At 54.7% G+C, this 23153-nt stretch overlaps 1 protein-coding gene across 3 annotated transcripts in view; it reads left to right on the top strand.

Annotated features, from left to right (window-relative positions):
* The window catches only part of TOP3B (topoisomerase (DNA) III beta), a 24650-nt gene extending 7024 nt beyond the window's left edge, over positions 1-17626 (top strand). Inside the window, exons 2-19 of one of the 3 annotated variants that reach the window (XM_021715051.1) lie at positions 1563-1728; positions 2743-2874; positions 4162-4268; positions 4882-4956; positions 5717-5794; positions 6329-6525; positions 7030-7186; positions 8083-8196; positions 9579-9669; positions 10863-11017; positions 11148-11253; positions 11928-12074; positions 12192-12365; positions 14200-14328; positions 14860-15009; positions 15396-15496; positions 15971-16172; positions 17053-17626. In XM_021715051.1, coding sequence (XP_021570726.1) covers positions 6353-6525; positions 7030-7186; positions 8083-8196; positions 9579-9669; positions 10863-11017; positions 11148-11253; positions 11928-12074; positions 12192-12365; positions 14200-14328; positions 14860-15009; positions 15396-15496; positions 15971-16172; positions 17053-17534 — 2181 coding nt within the window. In that variant the 5' untranslated portion in view covers positions 1563-1728; positions 2743-2874; positions 4162-4268; ... (1 more) ...; positions 5717-5794; positions 6329-6352 and the 3' untranslated portion in view covers positions 17535-17626. The remainder of the gene's footprint in view (positions 1-1562; positions 1729-2742; positions 2875-4161; positions 4269-4881; positions 4957-5716; positions 5795-6328; positions 6526-7029; positions 7187-8082; positions 8197-9578; positions 9670-10862; positions 11018-11147; positions 11254-11927; positions 12075-12191; positions 12366-14199; positions 14329-14859; positions 15010-15395; positions 15497-15970; positions 16173-17052) is intronic. The other 2 variants (XM_021715050.1, XM_008063103.2) reach the window with 2 other exon arrangements.
* Positions 17627-23153: the final 5527 nt, after the last annotated feature.

Here is a 23153-nt window from a genome sequence, read left to right as displayed (position 1 = left end):
GCCACTGCACGCCAGTCTGGACGACAGAGTGAGACTCCAACTCAAAAAAAAAAATTAATAAAGTACGTGTTTCTTCTGGGATTTTTTTTTTTTAACTTAAATCTTTGCTAGATCTGGAATCTGTCTTAGAGTTATGGAGTAGAAGTCTAACTTTTTTTTTTTTTGGCAAGCTTAGTCTGATATCATAACTTTATTTTTTTCCCAGAAGATTGCACAGTTGTCTCAATGAAGTCCCTTTTTAAAAAAATACACAAGCAATGGCTCATGTCTGTAATCCCAGTACTTTGGGAGATGGAGTGGAGAGGATTGCCTGAGCCCAGGGATTCAAGAACAGCCTGGACAACTTGGCAAGCCTTCATCTCAACAATAAATTAGAAAATTAGCCAGGCATGGTGGCGCATGCCTGTAGTCACAGCTACTTGGAAGGCAGAAGGATCACCTGAGCCCAGAAGGCTGAGGCTGCAGTAGCCATAAGTGTGCCACTACACTCCAACCTGGGCAACACAGTGAGATTTCAACCAAAAATAAAATTAATGCAATGTTATAAATATCACTGCTATATTTATAGTGACCAAAATGACAGAGTTTGTGTGGTTTTCTTTTACTTGGCCAGCAGATATTAAATGTCATGTATCAGGCACAAAAATCTGTTGCAGATGCCAGCAGCAATTGAGCCATGAAGCCCCTCATGTCCTGTTGGGTCTGAGCAGCCACTGATAATAACATGATTTGCCGTAGGTTGGAAGGAGAACTAACCCGAGAGCTGTGGGCACAGGAGGGGCCAACTCATCCTGACAGCAGTCTTAGGAGAGCTCTGTAAAGAAGAGTGAGCACTTGAGCAGGGCCTGCAGGCTGTCCAGCTGCATCTTCCAGGCCTGGAGGAACATTCCAGGCCAGGAAACACAGGCATGGAGGCTTACAGTGTCCACTTTAATTTGACCAAGCATGGCCTGCAAAGCAAGAGGTGGAGTTGGGTAGGCAGAAGGGTTGATGCGAAGGGTCTCAAGTTCTGCTGGGGTGGGACTCACCCGCCAGAAGGTCTCAGGCCTGATCATGGGTCAGAAGGACCTGGGGAGCTCAACCTGGGCATTTGCATTTTGTAAAGTATCCCAGGGCAGCCCAGTCTCAGCGAAGGTAGAGGTACTCTCAACCCTAGGGGGCCAACAGCTGGTCCACAGGAGAGGCCACAACAACTCTTCTCCTCTCCAGGTGAGTTCACATGCAGGTGGAAGAGCCAACCCTGGGAGAGGGCCAGACAGCCACCCAACCTGGCCCATTAGTCCAGGTCCATGGGGTCCCAGCATGTTCCTAGCAGGGATTTAGGGACAAATTGATGTGAGACCCGTGGGGCCACATCAGCTTCCCCCAGGTAAAGCAAGATTCCCAGGGTCCTTTCTGAGCCATGTCACTTGACCTGGGCAGTTATTTGTATGTAAAACGCTTCGAGTTCCCCTAACTTCTTGTTCTTGCCTCAGGTTTTGTTTGTTGAAACGAGTCTCCTTGTTAGCAGTGTAAGTTCTGCTGAGGCATGGCAATTTCCTAGATGTCTTTTCCTCCCTTAGGAGTCAGCATTGACAGCAGTGTTAGCTGTGGAGTGCGGTTTCTGCAGTTGTTTGTTGCCATTGCCCTGAAACTGGAGTGTGAAAGGCTGAGACAAGATGAAGACCGTGCTCATGGTTGCAGAAAAGCCGTCCCTGGCACAGTCCATTGCCAAGATCCTCTCCCGAGGTGGGAAAGACCAGCCCTGAGCTTGCTTGCTTCTTGCTTTGCTCTGTAATCATGGCTATTTATGCCTCTCAGGACATTTCTTTCTCCTGAGTCTAGTTCAGGTCCCCAGTATGATTATCGCTGTGGGGTGATTTGCTTCCACACTTCGTATGTGCCAGGCCCCGGCTCCCAAAAGAATAAGGCACAGTGAAGCAGAAGGTGCAGTCTTCATCAGAGTGCTATGTCAGTCAGAGAATCAGTTACAAGCTGCAGAAACCAGCCTGGAAGGAGGAAGGCACAGCCAGAACCCCACCCCAGTGAGAGCCTCACGAGGCCATGCCCTGAGCACATCACCCCAGGTGCTTGCTACTGCCTTCTGGACCTCACGTTACTCATGAGTAGCCAGTGGGCCGAGTCTGGACCACAACACCCCTGAGACACCAGAAAGCTGGAAAAAGAATGTCTGCCCCTTGCCCCCAACTCTGGCACTGGAAGTTGGTGGGGTGTTGAGTACCCAGAAATGGCAGGCATCAACTTGACCTCCCCTTGGTCCAGCGGCTGGGGGAGGAAGACACCCTAGTTCAGCCCAGAAAGTGAGGTTCACAGGGGAGAGGAGACCTGAGAAGACCAGTGCCAGAGGCTGAGGAAGTATGACTGGGGGCTGTCAATGTAAAGAATGAGAGGACACTGTGGGATTTGATCAGTAAGAGGTCCCTAGGGGTAAAGTTTTAATGAGGCGAGGCAGAAATGGAATTGAAGGATGAAAACAAACTCAGGGAAAGAGTCCACGAGCATCTGCTACTGGCTCCCAGTGCCCCAGGGCCCCGCGTTGCCAGGTTGTTCATGGGTGCAGTTTTTTCCTGAGCATCATTCAGCCTCTCAGTATCCAACTACCCATGGCGGCCTGAGAAGTTTTGCACTGACCACTCTGTGGAAGGAGGATTCTGGCCTTCCAAGAGGCGACATCCAATCCTGGGAGCTCTGCATCATCTGCAGCCAGGCTGGAGCAGTCACCACTGTGCCTCTCCTCCCCAGGGAACATGTCCTCACACAAAGGACTGAACGGGGCCTGCTCTGTCCATGAGTACACCGGAACCTTCGCTGGCCAGCCGGTGCACTTCAAGATGACGTCCGTCTGTGGCCATGTGATGACACTGGATTTCCTGGGTAAGCCCCCACCCCACCCTGCCAAGGAGAGTCCTGCATGGCACTGCCCAGAGTCCAGCTGGAACCAGGGGGTGCCTCTTGGTATAGAAGTTTGTCCAGAATCCAAAAGCCAAGAGGCCAGCAGACTGTGGAGTAGTGACTGAGGGTCCCTGGGTGAGGTGCCCAGAACTAGGCTCTGGAATTAGTATCCCCAGGTCCCCATCATAGTGGCACACCCTAGTCACTGCATTCCCTATGCACCTTCCTGTGCAGACAAAGGTCAGCACCCGACTCAGGAGGAGCCTGGTCCAGTCAGGCATTGAAGAGAAAGCTGCCACTCCTGCTGAGCTGACTGTTGTCCAGCAGTCATTTGGTGGCTGTCACTGCCTTCCTCCTAGCATTATTATCTATTGCCTTGGGAGGACTGCATTTGTGACCCCCTGCGTCTAGAGGTAGGGCTGTGTGCTTCCTTGAGGAGCATCCAACCCGGGCTCTTCCCCATTCTCTGCAGTGACTGGACCACTGGAAGTTTCTATCTGTCATATATGAAGTGGGTCTTATGGCAGTGACATCTACTTCCCCAGATTGTGGGGATTCAGTGTGCCAGTGAAGGCAGAGCACTTCGCACAGGACCTGGCACACAGCAAGGTCTCAGGCATTTTTGCTGCTCAGCAATGACAGTGATGATAACAATGGCAACTGAGTTATTTGGCCGAGCATTTGGACCCAAGCTTTATCTCCAGCTAGCAGGTGGGGAGTCAGGATATGAGTTTGGTTCTGTCTGACCCCATTCTTCTAGACTCAGGAAATGGGGCCTAAAAGACCAGAGGGCCAGGCATGCAGGAGTCCTTAGTAGAGAAGTAGGTAGGTGTGTCAGACATGAGGCTCCAAGAGATAGGTCCTCTACTGGGACCAACTAAGCATATATTGTGTGTTCGTCAGGTGCTGAGTGGAGGGAGAGGGTCATAGAAGGAAGGGCCGATGACAGCACCAGTAGTGGGGTCAGGTGTGCTAGCGCAAGAAGCCATCCAGGTTCTGTGTGGCCAACCATGGGGAAAGTCCCAGAAGTGAGGCCAGAGGGTGGCTGGAGTATAGCGTCAGCTCAGCAGCCCAGAGAAAAGGGTAGGTGGGGGTTATCCAGAGGCCTAGCCTCATACCCAACTTTGCCTCTGATTGTCATGGTAAACCTGGGCAAACCATTCTCCAAGTCCTTCTTTCCTCACTTGTGCAATGAGACTGCCATCCTCCTGGGTGCAGCCCCTGGGAGCTGTGCAGTATGACTCAGTGTCACTGCAACTGTGTTTGTAGGAAAGTATAACAAGTGGGACAAGGTGGACCCTGCAGAGCTGTTCAGCCAAGCTCCGACGGAGAAAAAGGAAGCGAACCCCAAGCTGACCATGGTGAAGTTCCTGCAGGTGCGTGGGACAGTCTGGGCGTGAGCAACACTGGAACCTGCACAATGGGCGGCTACAGACTCCCTGCCCACCATCCATGGAATCCTCATCCCCATCTTGGACGGGGCCTTCCAGCCTTTTCTGTGAGCGCCCCCTGCTGACCCATGAGGCATCATTAGACCTGGCCACAATACAGTTGGCCACCCTGGGCACTGCGTCACTCATCCTGCAGAGCAGGCTTTCTGCCATGCACATTATGGAAAATTGGAAAATATGGATAAGTGGAAAGAAGAAAAATTACTCATAATCACACTATCCAAGACTACCACTTGTTAACATTTAGGGTTATTTCATTTTAACCCCTCTGTGCGGTTTTTGGGGCTAAGACTATATTGAAATTACACTTGTTTTGGTACAAAAAATGGTAGTTCAAAGCTAACTTCTTTTCTGATGGCTGAGCCAGCTTCCTCACAGCCAGCTTCTCGCCCCTCTCCCCAGATACCTATCCTCCCAGCTAAGGCTTAGGCACTTGCACCCAGGCCCTTCTCCTGTCCAGGGTAGGGATGCTGGGGTGGGTGTGGGCGGACAGGGCCAGGCCTACGGCAAGTGTGTGTGACCATGTGCCATATGGCAGGTGGAGGGCAGAGGCTGTGACTACATCGTGCTGTGGCTGGACTGTGACAAGGAAGGGGAGAACATCTGCTTTGAGGTGAGCATGGAGCCCCTTTGTCTTCACTTTTGGCCTTTCTGCCACCAGCCCCGAACTGATGCTTGCAATCATACCATTCCTGGGACCAGAGAAGGGAATAAACTATACTGGTTTAAAAACACCTTCGCCCCTTTTATTTTGAAGTTCTGTGGATGCTTTCAAATGCATAGGGCTCCACTGAGGGTGCTCAAGTATAATTTGCTTGCTGGGGCCACATGGTGGGAGTGAAGTAGAAAGGGCAGAATCCTCTCGGTGGAGGCTAGTTAGTTTCCAGCACCCTGGGCAAGCATGTCGCCTCTCAGTGACCTTCACTTAACGTTGGTGGACACCCAGCCTCGGCACTGTACTTCTTTCACGGGCCTCGTTCTCTCACCTCCCACCTTCCTGTCTCCTCTGCCTCGCCCAGAATGCCTCTCACCTCCCAGCTGCCCCGGGAACCCTCCCTTCAGGGAGGCAGTTGGCAGCTCCCTGTGCACACCTCATGTCCTGCGCTTACCTCTGCCATGGTGCCCTCACAGTGGTCACAATTGCTGGTCTTACCTGGTGCCCCCAGGCCATGGCTCCCTATGGGTCACCCCCATGCCTCAGGAGATGGGTGCAGTGAGACGGGAGCTGGAGCTCCCAGCATTGCCCTGTAGCACCTCAGCAAGTCTGGTCCTGCCCATCCCTCTCTCCTCCCCTCCTTATAGGGCTGCTCCTCCCCGGCCTTTGCATCTGGGGGTACAGAATGGTGGCAGCTCATGGGGCTTTCTCCCTTCAGAAATGAAGCCACTTCCCCTGTAAGGAAGCTGCATGGCCAGGCTCCGGCGGTGCCCCCTCCCCCTGCACAGCCTTCTTAGTGAGTCTTGGCTCCAGGAACCCCCACTGCGCTTAGCCCAACTTGCCCCCACCTGCAAGCTGGGGCCACTTGTGGCCTTCCTACTCTTGCCCATTTCCTTTCCTTTTCATTCCTTTGTCCTTCCTTGTCTTTCTCCAGTCTCTTAAAAGTTCCACCTACCCCTCCAAGCACTGCCCCCTCCTGGGAGGGGAGGTGGGTCACATGGGATGGATTTAAGGACTGTGAAGTCCCCTACATGCTTGGCAGTAGTGTTTTCCTCCTTTGGTGGGATGAGAGCAGAGGATGAGAAGACAATGGCAAGAAGGGGCTATGTGAACAAGTTTCTATGCAGGAGAAAAGGAAGCCATGTGGCAGGGTGTCATGGGGTGTCTAAGGCTCTGGAAAAGCAGAGAGGTGGCAGGGGTCTGGCAGGGCCAGGTGGGAGGTCATACAGATACACAGGTTCTGCTCTGGAGGGACCTGGCCTTCACGGTGGGGTATGGGGTGGGCGGCAGAGATCTGGGAGGTGGGCCACAGCCAGCCACCCTCCTCCAGGTCCTCGATGCTGTTCTGCCCGTTATGAACAAGGCCCATGGCAGTGAGAAGACTATCTTCCGGGCCAGATTCAGCTCCATTACAGACACGGACATCTGCAATGCCATGTCCCACCTGGGCGAGCCTGATCACAATGAGGCTCTCTCAGTGGATGCCCGTCAGGAACTGGACCTGCGCATTGGTTGTGCATTCACCAGGTACTGGTCATGTGCATGAGCAAGCCTGCATGCCTCAGCCAGAGCCCTGCCTTTGCTAGCCCCCACCTACAGCTCCTGGGCTTCTCACAGCCCAGCTGAGCACCAGGAAGCTTACCATTTTAAAACCCCTGAAGAAAACCATGTGTTTAGCTGATGGAGCCAGCCCCCACAGGCCACTGCTTGATATGTAGTGTGTGCATGCACTCTGGGGTCCCAGGGAAAATGCAGTGAGTAGAATAGAATAGGAGGTTCCCTGACCTGAGATTGTGGGAACCTCATCTTATCTCTCCCTTTCCCTGTCACCATGTGCACACACAAATCCCCCTTGAAGGCCATGCATGCTCTGCCTCTTTTGCTGGTATGCAGGGGCTGCCACCTCGTGTCCTCTCCTACACACACCACCTAGCTCCTGGCTGAACTCACACGGTGTTTCACCATAGCATTTTGAGTGAATGTGTGACCAAAGTATCTTTCTCCTTCCCCCTCCCCCCCCACTCCCTCCAGGTTTCAGACCAAGTATTTCCAGGGTAAATACGGTGATTTAGACAGCTCTCTCATCTCCTTTGGGCCATGTCAGACACCTACCCTGGGCTTCTGCGTGGAGAGACATGATAAAATCCAGTCCTTCAAACCGGAAACCTACTGGGTGCTGCAGGCCAAGGTTCCTTGACCTTCTCTGTTCATGCTGGGGCTTTCCAGGGTGAGGTGTGGGTGCCAAGCCTTCCATCATTGCCAGCCTACACACCCCAGGCTGAGATAGAATGGTGGATGGCCATACTGGAGGGTGGTCTGTGGTGCCCAGGGAAGGGGACATCCAGCCTTCATAGAGAAGTGGAATGAGGCTGGGTCTAGATTCACTGAATTTGCATATGTAGGAGCAAGGTCAGCTTTGGCAGTGCAGGATGAGGTCACCCCACAAGAGCCAGTAGCTATAGTGGTAAGGTCAAAATACTGGATGGAGGCCACTGACTTTCAAATTTTAAAAGTTCCTAGAACCCTTTTTTCTTTGTCTTTTCTAAATTTTATTTTATTTTAAAGTTGTGGAGAACAAGTCAGAATAGCATACATAAGTGGTTTAGGTACAGGGGAAGTTTTGGATCTTTCATTGGACCTCACTTCACCTGGATTAGGATCCACTGACAAGGCATGTAGAACTTTTTTTCAAATAAAAGTCTCCACGAAAGCTCACTATAAGATTTTAAACAATGCAAAGCTGCTCTGATTGACACTGGGGAACCCCTGGGTGTCATGCCTTGTGCTGGCCAGGCATTGGAGGTGGGCAGGGATGGTGTGAGAGCAGGGGCTCAGATGCTTCTTAAGGACACAACAGTCTCAGCTTCTGGCCACCCTCCTGAGACCTGCCTGGCTTTGGGTAGGGGTGGACAGGGCTGGGTGTCAACTTTTGTGTGTGCACATCGGAATAGGTGCAGCTTGAGACGTGAGCTGAGAACATTTTGCTCCCAAAGACCAGTTTTATCTGTCCTGGTTCCCTTTCCTGGTGATGGGATCACCTGGACATTTTTTCCTTGTGTTCACCCTTGATCTCTCTTCCTGCAGGTTAACACTGATAAAGACAAATCTCTCCTTTTGGACTGGGACCGTGTAAGGGTGTTTGACCGGGAGATCGCACAGATGTTTCTAAACATGACCAAGCTGGAGAAGGAAGCTCAGGTGCGCCTGCTCCACCCACATCTAGCATACTGGCCTTGAGCTGGGGGGCCTTGGATGCCTCTGGCTGGAAGGATAGCTTGTGATCCGGGGCCTTGTCTTCTCCCTCCTTCTGAAATACTGACATCTTTTTGGAAAGAGGAATGGTTACTCACCCATATGTTCCTACTAAGATATTTCTGCCCAGCACAGTAGCTGTTCACGCCTGCAGCCTTGTCAGTCCCTCCCACTCACCCCCTTCCACGGAACCCAGTAGGCATTACCTCCATTTGGCATAACTTCATTTCACACAGAGATCTCTAAAGCTAACAACCATAGGAGGACCTCTGTGCACACTGATGAACTTGCCCACAGTCACACAGCTAGCAGGGGACAGTTCTGGGATCCCCAGCTTCATTCAGCTTTCATGCCTTTGTGGTGTTGTGTTTCTTACTTGGGCTTTTTATGAATTGGAAGGACATGCTGCTTGGCTTTTAGGAAGAAAGAGATGTGCCCTGGCAAGGGGACACTTTCACAGGGTGAGAACATATCTGCGGCCACCAAACAAATGTCCTGCAGCCATGACAGCTAGCAGAGTCATCAAGGTGCAACCTGGCCTCCTCCTTGTCCTTCTCCAGCCTTCCTTGAGTGGCCTCTTGCCCCCCATGCAGTTGTCTGAGGCTTCTGGAATCTCTTAGGCTGCTCCATGCTGTTAGTATTGGTAACATTCCTTCAGACACCATCTCCAGCTCCAGACCTCTCCCCTAGGGGGTCCTGGCCTCCACTGCTACACATACATAGTTGGCCTCAGCCACAGCATCCACGTTTTTTGGGCTGGAATCCTGGGGTCAGCAGGGACAGGGGCCTGGGTTGTGTTGTTTCTAGTGACAAGTGTTCACAGAGGTGTAGAGCATAGAGCTTCCCACCAACACAGCCCACAGACACTCCAGTCAATCTGCACAGTGTTCACAGAAACCTCAACATGGTTACAACACTTAAAAATCGTGGGAGTTCACATAAAAACCCTGCCTTCCAGATTCTCTTGAAAAATCTAAGGATATGGCAGTCCCAGCAGGCCCAGGCAGCAGCTCCTGTGCAGCAAGGAGTGAGCACCACCCGAAACATCCTTAGAGCCTGGCTGACACCAGCTTATAGGATTTGCACCTGTAGCCCTTTCCCCTGATTCCTCCTCATTCCTTCAGGTTTTCTCTTTCCCTAGAAAATTATCTAGAAAAGGATTTTTATTCTTTCTCCTGGTCCTGAGTAAATGAATCTCTAGATTGTTGGGAAGAGTAAAATGGAGAAGCAGGGAGACCAGATGAATGAAGCCAGACCCTTCAACCACACATCTCAATTCCCTCCATGGGAGCATTCCCCAGGGTCACTGAGTCAGTCCCGTCTTCCAGGTGGAGGCCACAAGCAGGAAAGAAAAGGCCAAGCAGAGGCCCCTGGCCCTGAACACCGTGGAGATGCTGCGTGTGGCCAGCTCGTCTCTGGGTACGTTCAGGCCCGTGCCGCAAGCACCCAGGGGTGCAGGTGTTGTCTGAGGCTCAGAGGGGTTTGAGCCTCATGAGGATTTCATGTCTCCTTAGTTCCAGGGTAGAAACAAGCACAACTGAATGGGAGGGAGGACCCACTTCATAGGGTTGTTTTACTCAACAGCTTCTCTGGATTTATGTGGGAGACCCAAATCAGTTAATGGGACTCAGTATCTGAGCATCTGTTGCCAGAATGGACCATGTGGAAGGCCACCCTCAAGGCAGGGCCCTCGTGTCCTGGCTCAGTAGAGGCCCCTTGTGGCATCAACCTCTGGAGCTCCAGCTTCGCAGCCAAACCTGGGCCCAAATCCCAGCTCAGCTACTTCCTTCCTTGTCCTGAGCCTCATCTTCCTCATGGCAAAACAGGGCAACAATATGACCTACCTCTTTAGGTTCTGTACAGATTAAATGTAGTGAAACAACACATTTTAGTAATCGCAATGATAATGTTGGTCCCTACCTGAGAAGATCATCCTGATGTCAGAGTCCCCAAGCAGATTTCTCTGGTGCAGGGCAGAGGCCCTTGCTAGGGGTCACCTGCTGGGAACAGTTGTTTCGCCTCTCTAAGCCACACTTCCTTGGTAGCAAGCAGGGGGTTGGGCTGGGAAGCTGGCGGTCTCTGACAGCTGTCAGCCTCTAGGCATTGGTGGCCCCCTGTGGGGAACTGTAGGCTGTGTACTCTCAGAGCAGCTCTCTAGGGCCCTCAGAGAGCAGTGGTTTATGGAGGGATCACTAGCTGAGCGCTACCTTGGCTGGTCAGGGAGTAGCAGGACAAGCCCTCCCTCAGTGGCCCCAGGGGGCCATGAGGATGGGAACACCCTGGGGCTTAGAACCAGGGCATACATTAACTTACAGGTCTGATGGCCACCTCATCACCACAGCCAAGAGCACCATGAGGGTACACCATGGATTGGGGCAAGTGGTAATTTTCATCAGGCCCTTCCTGCACCCATCCTCAACAGTGCAGGACAAGACTGTGTGGCACAGGTCCCCAGCCAACCAGCAACTCCACACCCTGGCCATGACTACTCAGTGTTGTCCCCACCCTCCAGGAAGTGCTGGCTGCCTTGTGGGGAGCCTGAGTGCACAGGACTGTGGGCAGGCCCCTGGCCATCCCCGTATTCCGGGCCATCTGAGCCTCCTGTCTCTCAGGCATGGGGCCGCAGCATGCTATGCAAACAGCTGAGCGACTCTACACACAAGGCTACATCAGCTACCCACGAACGGAGACCACCCATTACCCCGAGAACTTCGACCTGAAGGGCTCTCTACGGCAGCAGGCCAATCACCCCTACTGGGCTGACACAGTGAGTAGAGCCGGCCCGCCCACCCACACCTGTCACTAAGGCCTTGGGAATTCAGCACCTTGGCTGAATTCAAGACCAGTGGGAGGGCAACAGAGCCCAGACTCAACTCTCCTCTGTCTTCTCTCCCCAGGTGAAGCGGTTGTTAGCGGATGGTATCAATCGCCCACGGAAAGGCCATGATGCCGGTGACCACCCCCCCATCACCCCCATGAGGTCTGCTACAGAGGCTGAATTAGGTATCTCACTCACCCCGTGCCCCATGCTTCCAGGGAGGGGAGGGCAAGAAGCTACGGTAACAGTAGCAGGTTTCATTAGCAATGTGGGGGCCCCTTCCATCTCTGCCTGCCTGGCTATAGTGAAGGGGTCACCTGGAAGTTGAGCTCTGTCACTGTGTGCCCAGGACAGGAGTGAAAAGATGACAGCAGGTGCAGGTGGCCAGTCAGGGGAGGCGAATGGGCGGGTAGCTACAGGGGAACAGGGTGGGACTGAGGCAGAGATTGCTAGAGCTTGACAGTGGGGACACATCCTGCCTCCCCCAGGCCCAAGGTGGTGCTGGTGGCCTGCATGCTGGGTGAAGCAGTGATGAAGAGAGAGCACTGTGGGGGAGACAGGCTTGCCAACCAAGCTTGAAGCAATGGTGGCACATCACTAGACAGTAGAAGGACAGGCCAGTGCTTGCAGGTGCAGGAGGGTGTGCAGGAAGGTGGGAGCCGCATCTGTGAAGGAGCCGCCAAGACACAGGAGACTCGCATTCCTTCCTGTGCATCTTCCTCCTTATAGGGCTTTGCAGTATGTCCCGCGCTAAGGCCCTGTAAGCAGGGCTCTGCTGCTGGAGCGAGAGTGCTGGGGGTCTTCGGAGCCAGAGCCCCCTTCCCCCGGCTCTCAGGCACTTAGCCCTGGCCCGTTGCAGGGGGTGATGCATGGCGGCTGTATGAGTACATCACCAGGCACTTCATTGCTACGCTCAGCCACGACTGCAGGTACCTCCAGAGCAGCATCTCCTTCCGCATCGGGCCTGAGCTGTTCAGCTGCTCAGGGAAGACCATCATCTCACCAGGTAGGCCACAGGCTCTGCCCCTCCTCCCTGTCTCCTTGGACAAGTGGGCAACCTGCATCCTTTCCAGGATGAGAGGCCCGGATGGGGACCCTACGTGGTGGTGCCTTGTCTCCTCAGGCTTCACAGAGATCATGCCCTGGCAGAGTGTGCCCCTGGAGGAGAGCCTGCCCACCTGCCAGAGGGGTGATACCTTTCCCGTGGGCGAGGTGAAGATGCTGGAGAAGCAGACTAACCCACCTGACTACCTGACCGAGGCAGAGCTCATCACACTCATGGAGAAGCATGGCATCGGTGGGTGCCTCATGACCCAGCCCACACCCACCTCCAGGGCTGAGCTAGAGTCTACTTGCAAAGCTGCCCAGTGACCCCTGTGTGCCCTTCCATGGGCTGGCATCTGGGAACTGGTGACCCAGTGTTTGACCAGCCAAGCAGGCAGTCTACAGTAGGCAGCCCCTCATGATGTTCCATGTAAGGACCTGGCCTTCCCTCTGCAGCATGTGGCCAGCACATATTGACTGATGCCTTTGGGGCTGAGGGTTGGCCAAGGATGCCAAATGAGTCCTGAAAGTCAGATCAGCATCCTGTCACATCCACACAGCCAGCCTGGGTCTGTCCTGAAATCAGGTGACAGGAATGCCACATTCTCATGGAAGCCGCTTCCAAGTGAGGGAGCAGAGATGCCTGTCCCAGGAACAGAGCTTCCCACAGGATGACCAGAAAGTGACTATGAGCAGCCCAGGGGAGTTTGTCACCCTAGTCACCAGCGCACACAGCTCACAGGAGACATGGTTCGCCAATTCCTCAGGCCTGGGATCCTGAGCTATGTCTTCCATGCAGGGAGACCAACCTCAATGCTGGAGCCTTCTTCCCAGGCAGTGCTCATAACCCTGCATACTGCCCATTCCCTGTATCACTTTCCTAGCTGACAGGCTCTGGAGGACTATGGACCAGTAAGCTGCTATACCTGGCTCTGCTCATTGGTGGTCCTACGAGGGAGGAGCTTATTACTTCAGGCTGGAGTCTGTATGACCATGGTGGTCTCAGCAGAGAGCAGAACTCTGGGCCTGCCTCTCCCAGGGGCCAGGGCACCTGTGGGGTCCTGACATAGCAGCCCTCAGTCACTGTGAAGTGTGGGCACTGCTCCCCACGTCCTCTGTCCCTCCCTGTGATGGGACTTTATGGGTCTGGCAGCCATATGAGACAGTAGGCTGGACCCAGTCATCAAAACAAGCTTGTGACAGTGAAGAGGGCTCTTATGTTACCTTCTGAACAGGAAAGTGGCCAGGTGGCCCTATGACCAAGGCCCATGGGCATGTGTATGAAGGGCATGACCAGAGCTGCTGCCTGGGACTGTGACCAGAACAGAGGGTGGTCACAGCCACCCACAGCCCACCGCACTATGTGCAGACCCCAGCATCATGCTGAGAGCCTGGGACCTTCCCGCATAAGACTCTCACAGAGCTTCTTGGGGCTGGTGTGTCGCCACCCACCCTGGCAAGCCTGCTGCCATGAGCACAAGTCTCTATTCTACCCCTCAGACAGATGCTAACCACCATCAGAATGCCTCATCTTTCACTGTGACTGCTCCACCAAGAGGGCTTATCAGGGTGGGGGAAGCTAAATCCTCAGAACTGGGAACCTGCCCCAGGTCACGACCCTGCAGAGAGAGGAGGCAGGAGACAGGAATTGACCAAAACTGGCCAAGTGGGGATGGGACAACTCTGCAGTGAGCTTGCAGGCATCTGTGTTTGGGGGACTTGGCCGTAGCTCCAGAAAGGGGTGGATGCCACAGAGGAGGCCAAAGAGGTCACATTTACCAGGTATAGAATAAGCTCTGTGGCCTCAGCAGAGTTCTGAGCTCCTGTCCTATACTGCAAAGCAGGAGCATGTCCCATGCCAAGAGGGTCACCATGGGATCTCAAGGCAATACATGAAATGCACATGGCTGGTGCCTGGCATAGTGCAGGGGGCACTTAGGGCACAGCCCTTTGTCCTGTGGGTGGCTAGAACCAGTGAGGGAGGGGCTGAGCGCCAGGGCCTGTGACAGATGGGGGTGAGGCTGCAGTACAGTCCCATGGGACATGTCTGCGGGCAGGTGAGGATACCAGGACCTTGTGCATTGCAGGCACAGATGCCAGCATCCCTGTGCACATCAACAACATCTGCCAGCGCAACTACGTGACTGTGGAGACTGGGCGCCGGCTTAAGCCCACCAACTTGGGCATCGTCCTGGTGCACGGCTACTATAAGATCGGTGAGGCCCCTAGTCCCACCCCGGGGCCGCCTAGGCTCCCTGGCTTCTCCCTGGGCAGGGCATTGACTCTGCCGCCCCTCCAAACAGCCTGGTCCTACAGGGAGCTCTCAGTCCCACTGCAGCGGTACTGCCCCCAGACCTGCCCAGGGCAGAAGCTCAGGAATGTCTGAAGGATAACAGACAGGTGTGGAGTCACCAAAAGGGGAGACCAGGGACTCTTTCCTGCAGACCAGCTCCTGGCCAAGCCTGGGGTCCTTGCTAAGGTGCTTGTCAGCTCTGTCTCCTGGAGGTCCCCCAAGGACCAGTGGGAGAGGGAGGAGCACACCTGTGACATGGTCCCAGATACAGGATGTCCTTAGCCTCTACACAGTTTCCAGGTGGGAAATGGGGGATGTCTTGGGGCACAGGAGCCTGCCTGCTACCATGGAATACTGTTGCCCAGGGAGAGGCCAGGAAGACTAGTCTGAGCTGGAGGGTGGGCAGGGCCCTGGGACAAGTGCTCACAGCAGCATCCATTCTGGTCACCCATAGATGCTGAGCTGGTGCTCCCCACCATCCGCAGCGCAGTAGAGAAGCAGCTGAACCTGATTGCCCAGGGCAAGGCCGACTACCGCCAGGTCCTGGGCCATACCTTGGATGTGTTCAAAAGGAAATTCCACTACTTCGTTGACTCCATTGCTGGTGAGGTCTGCCTCTTCCCTGCCCCTCGCCGGAGGACACTGTCAGGGCAGCAGCACACAGGGACTGGGGGCTCCCACGTGGGACCAGCTCCCAGACCTGGGCTCCAAGCTTCCATGGGCCAGGGTAGCATTGCTTTCTCACCAGGCTCCTGTCTGGACATAAGTAGGTGTGTTACTACCACACGTGTGGCAGGAACATGAGCCTCTGGCCAGCAGGGCTGCTGCCTGCCTCCCATCGCTAACAATGAAACACCTCACCTGTAGGGGCATGGTCACACTCAGCCACTTGACCACCTAGTCATACCAAGCCATCTTCCATAGGAGCGGGCTGCTGGGGGTCCTCTTGGGAGACCAGGGGGATAACTCCTGCACTCTGCTTGCTCTCAGGCATGGACGAGTTGATGGAGGTATCCTTTTCACCCCTGGCGGCCACAGGCAAGCCCCTCTCACGCTGTGGGAAGTGCCACCGGTTCATGAAGTACATCCAGGTAGGTGGAGGAAGGGCTGTGACTGTCAGGCATGCAGCGCCCTGTGCACTAGCTCAGACAGGTCCTGCTACCTCTGTAGCCCTCTGCTTTGTCGTCAGTCATACAAGAATAACATTGTGTCCTGGTTGTCACAGAAGAATGACAGGCATAAAGCAGCCTTGCCAACAAATATCCAGTGCCCCATGACCCCAGGACCTAGCCATGAGGCCATGTAAACATTTAGCATTCATTTCTCCCCAGTACCATGCCATTACTGTCATGGGTGCTAACATCCATGCAGGGATTTCAGAAGTGGGGCTGGGGCCTGAGACTCTGGCCTGATAGGGTGGGCCTTGTCTACCAGCATGTATTACAGACTCTACATTGTGTATGATGTGTTCTGTGTGATGTGTTATGGGTCATGTCTTACGAAGGGATGTAAGGGCAAGCTGGAGGCCACAGTGGCCTTTACACCCTGCCCTGGCATTACTGCAGGCCAAGCCGAGCCGCCTGCACTGCTCCCACTGCGATGAGACCTACACACTCCCCCAGAATGGCACCATCAAGCTCTACAAGGAGCTCCGGTGCCCGCTGGATGATTTTGAGCTGGTCCTGTGGTCATCAGGCTCTCGGGGCAAGAGCTATCCGCTGTGCCCCTACTGCTATAACCACCCACCCTTTCGGGACATGAAGAAAGGTGAGTGCTTCAACCCAAGCCCCGGCTACTCCTGTTCCCTCCTGGCTGCCCTTCTGTCCCCATTGAGTATCTGCGCTCTCTGTTTAGCACTGGCCCCAGCCTGATACAGGGCTGGACTCCAAGGGACCCCTCACCCCAGCCCTCCCCATGCTCACTGACTCTTAAGATGGGAGACCCCACAATAACTCAGGCCTCAGCTGGCTGGTACCACTCTCTACCCAGATCAGGATTGGGCAGCAACCCTAGTCCACTCTCAGGATTGGGCAGTGGTGTGCTATGCTCCTTCTTAGACTGGGATGAGTGAGAGGATGTAGGGGGCCCACAAGGCGAGTAGTGCACCCTCATTCAGCATCCCCTGCTGTCCTCCATCATCATCCTCATTGCTGGAAAAAGGCGAGCATGTGCCCGGGGAAGGCAGAAAGCACTGAGCCAGGAGCCTGAGGGGCCTAGTGCTTCCCCACAACTGTGCTAGCTCATTGGCGCCCTGCACAGCCTCTCAGGGTGTCTTCATCCCATACTGCAGACCAGGAGCCAGTGGGAGTGAGGCATTTGTCCACAGCTTCCAGAGCAGTTCGTGGTCCCTGGGGCCCATTGACGTGAGAGCCACATGGTGTTGCCAGTGACCAGCTGGAACCCACCAGACAGGTGTTAGCCTGGGGGCCTTGCCCATTAAGGAGGTTTTAGATAAGCAGAGAACAGAGCACTTGTAGCTGGGGTCATCGGGAGCCCAGGGCCAGGTGACCAAGGGCATCCCCAAGAGCAAAGCCAAAAGGATCAGGTGCAGCTGGGGTAAGGGATCTGGGAGCCTGAGGCCTAGGGAGCAGGTCCGGGGGCTGCGGGGGTAGCAGGCACAGCAGCCTCACAGACTGGCCCCCCACAGGCATGGGCTGCAATGAGTGCACACACCCCTCCTGCCAGCACTCGCTGAGCATGCTGGGCATCGGCCAGTGTGTGGAATGTGAGAGCGGGGTGCTGGTGCTGGATCCCACCTCAGGCCCCAAGTGGAAAGTAGCCTGCAACAAGTGCAACGTGGTGGCTCACTGCTTCGAGAACGCCCATCGCGTGCGGGTGGCCGCTGACACCTGTGCCATCTGCGAGGCTGCCTTGCTCGATGTGGACTTCAACAAAGCCAAGTCCCCACTCCCGGGCGATGAGACCCAGCACATGGGCTGCGTCTTCTGTGACCCCATCTTCCAGGAGCTGGTAGAGCTGAGGCATGCAGCCTCCTGCCACCCTATGCACCGTGGTGGGCCTGGAAGGAGGCAGGGTCGAGGGCGGGGCCGGGCCCGGAGACCCCCAGGGAAGCCCAACCCCAGGCGGCCCAAGGACAAGATGTCAGCCCTGGCTGCCTACTTTGTATGATGGCCTGTCACCCTTCACCCAGGCTTCCATAGGGGGTGGACGCCTTGTAATGGGCCACTGAAACCATTAAAACACATTTTGTCTTCTCCAGAGCAAGAAGTTTGGGGCTTTTGCTGGTACAGCAACACTGGAAGGTTACCACTGCCCCTGCCATCTGTGGGACTCCCTCCTCCCCTTTCTGCACATCCCCTCCCCATCTCTCCCTTGGCCTGCTCCTTACTCTTCCCATGCCCTGGAAGTGCTGCAGGGAGGCTACCAGGTCTAGAACCCTGGGGAGTAGACCCAACCCACAGCTTATGCCCCCTTTCTGTCTCATGGGCTAACGGTGGCTGTGCACAAGGTCCTGGTGCCGTAAGGAGAGCAGCCTCAGCAGTCCATTGCGGCAGCAGGAGAGGGACCTGGTGGAGCAGGCAGAGCTGGGGGATGGCATCTCCATCTGGCTTAGTGAGCCCCCTTGGCCTTGGCCCAGGGCCACCCTACTGACCCCACACTTGTACGCTCCCTGCTTCCAACTCCCAGCTCAGGGGCTGGAGCAGGCTGGGCATGTGGTGCCTGTGGGCTTCCCTGGCAGCTCCCCCGAGACTGCTGCAATTCCTGTTCTCACAATAAGCCCTTATTGTCTCATACAGAGGCGACTGGGCACTCCAGTGAACCCTTTTGCGTGCCAGATTTAGAAAATACCCCGTAAGCCCAAGTGCCCTGTGATGGCAGTGCACAGGCTGCCCTGTGATGGCAGTGCACAGTGCCTTCCTGTGCTCCCCACTCCAGCTGCCGAGGGGGCACCTGTGTTGGATTGGTGTGTATTGGAAACTTCCTCCATCCTCCACCTGTGCCTCCAACGTGTAGGCAGGAGCTCAGCAAAACAGCTCTCCATATTTCAGTGGATGTATGTTCAAGGGGCAGGTCCAAAATGTTTCGGACACAGACCCTCCTCCTGAATAGTAGATTCACAGTTCACAATAGGCACACGAAGCCCTGAGGAGAGCCTCTGTAAAGAAGCCCAGAGCTCACATGTTCTGTTCCTGGATCCCCTCCTGACATGTCAACACTGGAGCTCCCCAGAACGCAGTTTGGGAAACCACTCTATAAGTTGAACAAAGACATGCAGTGAGATAGGTGTGTCACTTTGGGGGACCAACCCAGGAGGCAGACCATGTGGGAAGCTATGCATCTGGTCCTGGGATGTGTCTTGGTACAAGCTTCAGGAAAGAGGCCACTCAAGGTTTCTTGGCCCCCTCCCCAGCCACTCCAGTCAGATTCTGGGGCCCTAACAAGACTACGTCTGTTGGTGGCTAGGGTCCCTGGCACAGGGCTATGACTGTGCTTCCAGCTACATGTCCCAGTGACATAGTGAGTGGACATGCAGCCTTCTCTGCAGGAGGATGACCCGGCCCCCTTATCCTCCAGGATACTTTCAGGGAGGCAGTCCCATTACAGGGCTGGCCTAGGCTTGGAGGAATGGACACTGCCTCAAGTCTAGCCCACCCATCCCTTCCTTACCAGGATCCTACACTGAGATTACAGCCACGAGCGAGTGTTCATTTTTTTGTTTGTTTTTAATTTTTTGTAGAGATAGGGTCTCACTATGTTGCCCTGGTTCAGGCTGATCTCAAACTCCTGGCCTCAAATGATCTTCCTGCTTCAGCCTCCCAAAGTACTGGCATTGCAAGTGTGAGTCACCGCACCCAGCATAAAGTGTTTTTTTCTCTGCAGTTGTCCCTTACGCGTGAATCTCACTCAAGGTCCTTGGCTTTCAAAGCTGCATTCTGCACTCCAGATCACTTACCTTATACCACCCAGTAGCATCCAGCTCCTCTGTTATTGCTGACCTGGTCTTGGGCGCAGTGAGGACAAAGGACAGGCATTCTGAGCAGCCATGCTCCGTGGGACTGCACTCTGCCCTGGAGGCTGTGAGGTCATAGACTGTGGATGCCAGAGTGCTCCCAGCTTTGCCCACCCCACCAGGGATGTGGCTTTGGCCAGAGAAGCAGGGAAGTGTGGCCACAGTGGCAGGTTGGAGTGGGTGATATTGAGAGATTCCTTCACAAGGGTAGAGGCCGGGAGCCAGGAGCTGAGGCGTGATGGAATGCAGACAGACAGCAAGGCTTTGACAGAGCCCCAGGGCACAAGTATTCTCAGGCACAGCCAGGGCAGGCTCTCAGTGCCTCACTTAGTTTTCATCTCTAGGCCACGGACCTCAAATGGAATCTGATATGGGCTCCACTGAGGATATGTATCAGTTCTTACTGGCACTGCACTTTACAGTGTGGGAGGGCCTGCTCTATGCCCCAGCTCACCTGTGCTACAGTTCCCAAACTCTACCCCACAGCCACTCTGATGTATGTAGTCCAGGCATGCTTTGAGAAACACTGGCTCAGGGTCTCACGACAACCTATGAGATAGATTGGTTGCTACTGTTCCCATTTTTCTGGTTTAAAAAAAACAGGTTCAGGTGAGCTAAGGAATATACCCAAAGTTAGAAGAAAAAGCCTCAAGCTTTGCCAGGGGTCAACACCCTGACAGGGATCTAGAATAGGTGAGCAGGAGAAACCCCCGCCAGCCCTACTTTCTCTGCCCTGACGCCCTCTGCCTGGCAAATCCCATTCCAGTGGGCTTCCTTTCAGCTTGCCCAGTTGCTAGTTCTCCAGGCTCCTGGCCTTGCCCAAGGCCTCCTGTTAATGAAGCAGCCCAGAGACAATTAACTCCTGGGAAGGACACAGGTCAGTGTGTAGATCCGAAGGTCAGGTGGACAGAGTTGCAGCAGGACTTTTGAGGGCCTACCCCTCCATTAAAAAAACTGGTTTTTTTGCTAGGCTCGGTGGCTCAGCCTGTAATCCCGTGCTTTGGAAGCCTTAGGTGAGTGGATTGCCTGAGCCCGTGGGTTCGAGACCCGCCTGGGCAACTTGGCGAGACCTCATCTCTACAATAAATCAAAAAAAAACTAGCCGGGCGTGGTAGTGCGCGCCTATAGTTCCAGCTACTTGGAAAGCTGAGGCGGAAGGATTGCCGGAGCCCAGCAGGTCAAGGCTGCGGTGGCCAGGAGCGGCCACAGCACTCCAGTCTGGACGATGGAGTGAGACTCCAACTCAAAAAATAAAAACTTTTTTAAAAATTATGCTTTATGGCCGGGCTCGGTGGCTCAGCCTATAATCCTGTGCTTTGGGAGGCTGAGGTGAGTGAATTGCCTGAGCCCGCGGGCTCGAGACCTGCTTGGGCAACTTGGCGAGACCTCATCTCTACAATAAATCAAAAATTAGCCAGATGTAGCACACACCTGTAGTTCCGGCTACTTGGAAGGCTGAGGCAGAAGGATTGCCAGAGCCCAGCAGGTCGAGGTGGCAGTGGCCAGGAGCGGCTGCTGCACTCCAATCTGGGTGACAGAGTGAGACTCCAACTTAAAAAAAAAAATTATGCTTTACAACTGCATTGGTATAAAGATGAATCTACTAATATATTAAAACATGTTCTTTGACTTAAAAGTTTATTTCTTCTGGCTTTAAAATATTTTCTTTCTTTTTTTTCTTTTTAAAGACAGTTTTGCTCTGTCGCCCAGGCTGAAGTGCAGTGGCACAATCAGCCTCCCAAGTAGCTGAGACTACAGATGTATGCCATCACTCCCAGCTAATTTTTATTTTTTATTTTATTTTTTTGTAGCTGTGGGGGGGAGGGTCTTGCTATGTTGTCCAGGCTAGTCTCGAACTTCTGGCCTCAAGTGATTCCTTCCACCTCGGCCTCCCAAAGTGCTGGAATTACAAGTGTGAGCCAGCGCACCTGGCCTAAAAGAAAATAATGTTCATGAGCCTCTGTGGTGGCAGAAAAATGGCCCCCCAAAGATGCCTATGTCCTAATCTCCAGAAGCTGTGCCCATGTTAGACTACGTGGCAAAGGGGAATTAAGGTTGCTCATTCACTGCCTTTCAAATGGGGATGTTATCCTGAATTATCTGGCTGTGCTCCGTGTCATTGAAAGTGTCTTTAGACGCAACAGAGAAGCAAAGGAGGAAACCACACAGAGGGATGGCAGTGTGAGGAGGGCTCGACTGGTTGCTGGCTTTGAAGAAGGGGAAAAAGGGGTCACGAGCCAACGCCTGCCGCCGTCTTTAGAAGCCAGAAAAGCCAAAGGAACAGTTTCTTCCCCTCGTGGCCTCAGAAGAGACACACCCTGCTGACCCCTGGGTCTTAGTCAATTGAGACCTTGAGGGCTCGTGACCTCCAGAGCTGTAAGATAATAACTGTTTTGTCTAAGCCTCTGCTTTTGGGGAAACTGACAGCCCTAAAGGTACACCTCCTGCCCTGATGGGTAGCCGGCCTGGGCATCCTAAGTTTGCATCCCCTTTCTGCCACTCACCAGCTGTTGACGGCGCAAGTTGCTTGATTCTGGGCACTGCGAGTTTGGGATTCTTTCCCCATCTATCTGCCCACCCGAGGCTGGAGAAGAGAAGCAACTCGCCAGTGGGTGGCGCGGCCCTGGAACTTGGATGGGTTCTGCAGCTAAAGCTAAAGGGCCACGATCAAGCACCGTGAGGCCATCAGGGGGCAGCAGAGGCCGACCCCACTAGTCCGGAGGCCCCACTGCGCCTGCGCGGCTGCCGGGACGGGAAGTGGGCGGGGCCGGCCGGGAGCGGCTTTCGGGGCGCTGAGCGTGGCACTGCTGGTGAGGCCTGCGGGGACCTGAGGTGAGGAAGCCGGCACGTGACCGGGAAGCCGACGGGGCTGGGGTGAGGGTCAGGTGGGGGGACCTGAGGCGCACGAGGTGAAATGGGGCTGAGGGTCCAGAGGGGCGGTGTTGGGGGCTGGGAGGCGAGGAGGCCGAGACTCCGCGCAGATGGAACCCGAGGGTGCGAGTGGGACGGCATGTGGGTGGGGCGCTGCGACCCGGGGGACCCGAGGGAGGAATAGGGGCTGGGAGCCAGGGGCGCAGAGCTGGGGGTCCGTCGGCCCGCGGGGGTGTGCCCGAGCCCAGAGCCTGGTGGGGACCCGGTGCAAGAGGCAGTTTGGGGAGCTAAGGGGTGATGCGCCCCTGCTTTTCGGGATCTAGTCCCTCCGCATCCGCCAGGAGCATCTGGGTCGGGCCCACCACCCTGACTCCTACCTCATCAGCCCCTGCAGCTTCAGGGACGACATCTCTGTCTGAGTGACCCCCCTTCCCCGCCACCCCGAGTGCGTTTAGGGCGAGTGCCTTGATTGAAGTGAGTGCTTGGACATGGAGGCCTTTGGTTGCACCACGCAGCTGTGTGGCTTCAGGCAAGCCTCCTAGCCTGTCCGTGCAGTAGGAAGAAATGGCACCTGACTAGGGATTTAGCCCAGGACCTAACAGGATAACATCGTGGGGGGTGGTGGTGGACTCTTGGAGCCTTTTCCCCTGCAGAACTGACATATGTCTTCATGGCATTCACTGGAGGTAGTTCTGTGGGCCCAACTGTGCTCCATCACGGGAGACATATCACAAGGCCAGCCACCACTCGGAGGCACACTGCTGGCCTTTAGGCCCATACCCATTCTGCCATCAGAATCCCCCTTTCCTCCTACAACTGAGGTGGAAGCCACGAAGGCATGGGTATCTGAAGACCCCAAATGAGTCCCACTTTGCCGTTTCCCACTGGTGTGACCCCAGACAGGT

Source organism: Carlito syrichta, unplaced genomic scaffold (genome assembly GCF_000164805.1).
Source record: "Carlito syrichta isolate Samal-C Ts95f unplaced genomic scaffold, Tarsius_syrichta-2.0.1 Scaffold306579, whole genome shotgun sequence".
Lineage (NCBI taxonomy): Eukaryota > Metazoa > Chordata > Mammalia > Primates > Tarsiidae > Carlito > Carlito syrichta.
This window is presented reverse-complemented; position numbering and strand designations above follow the sequence as displayed.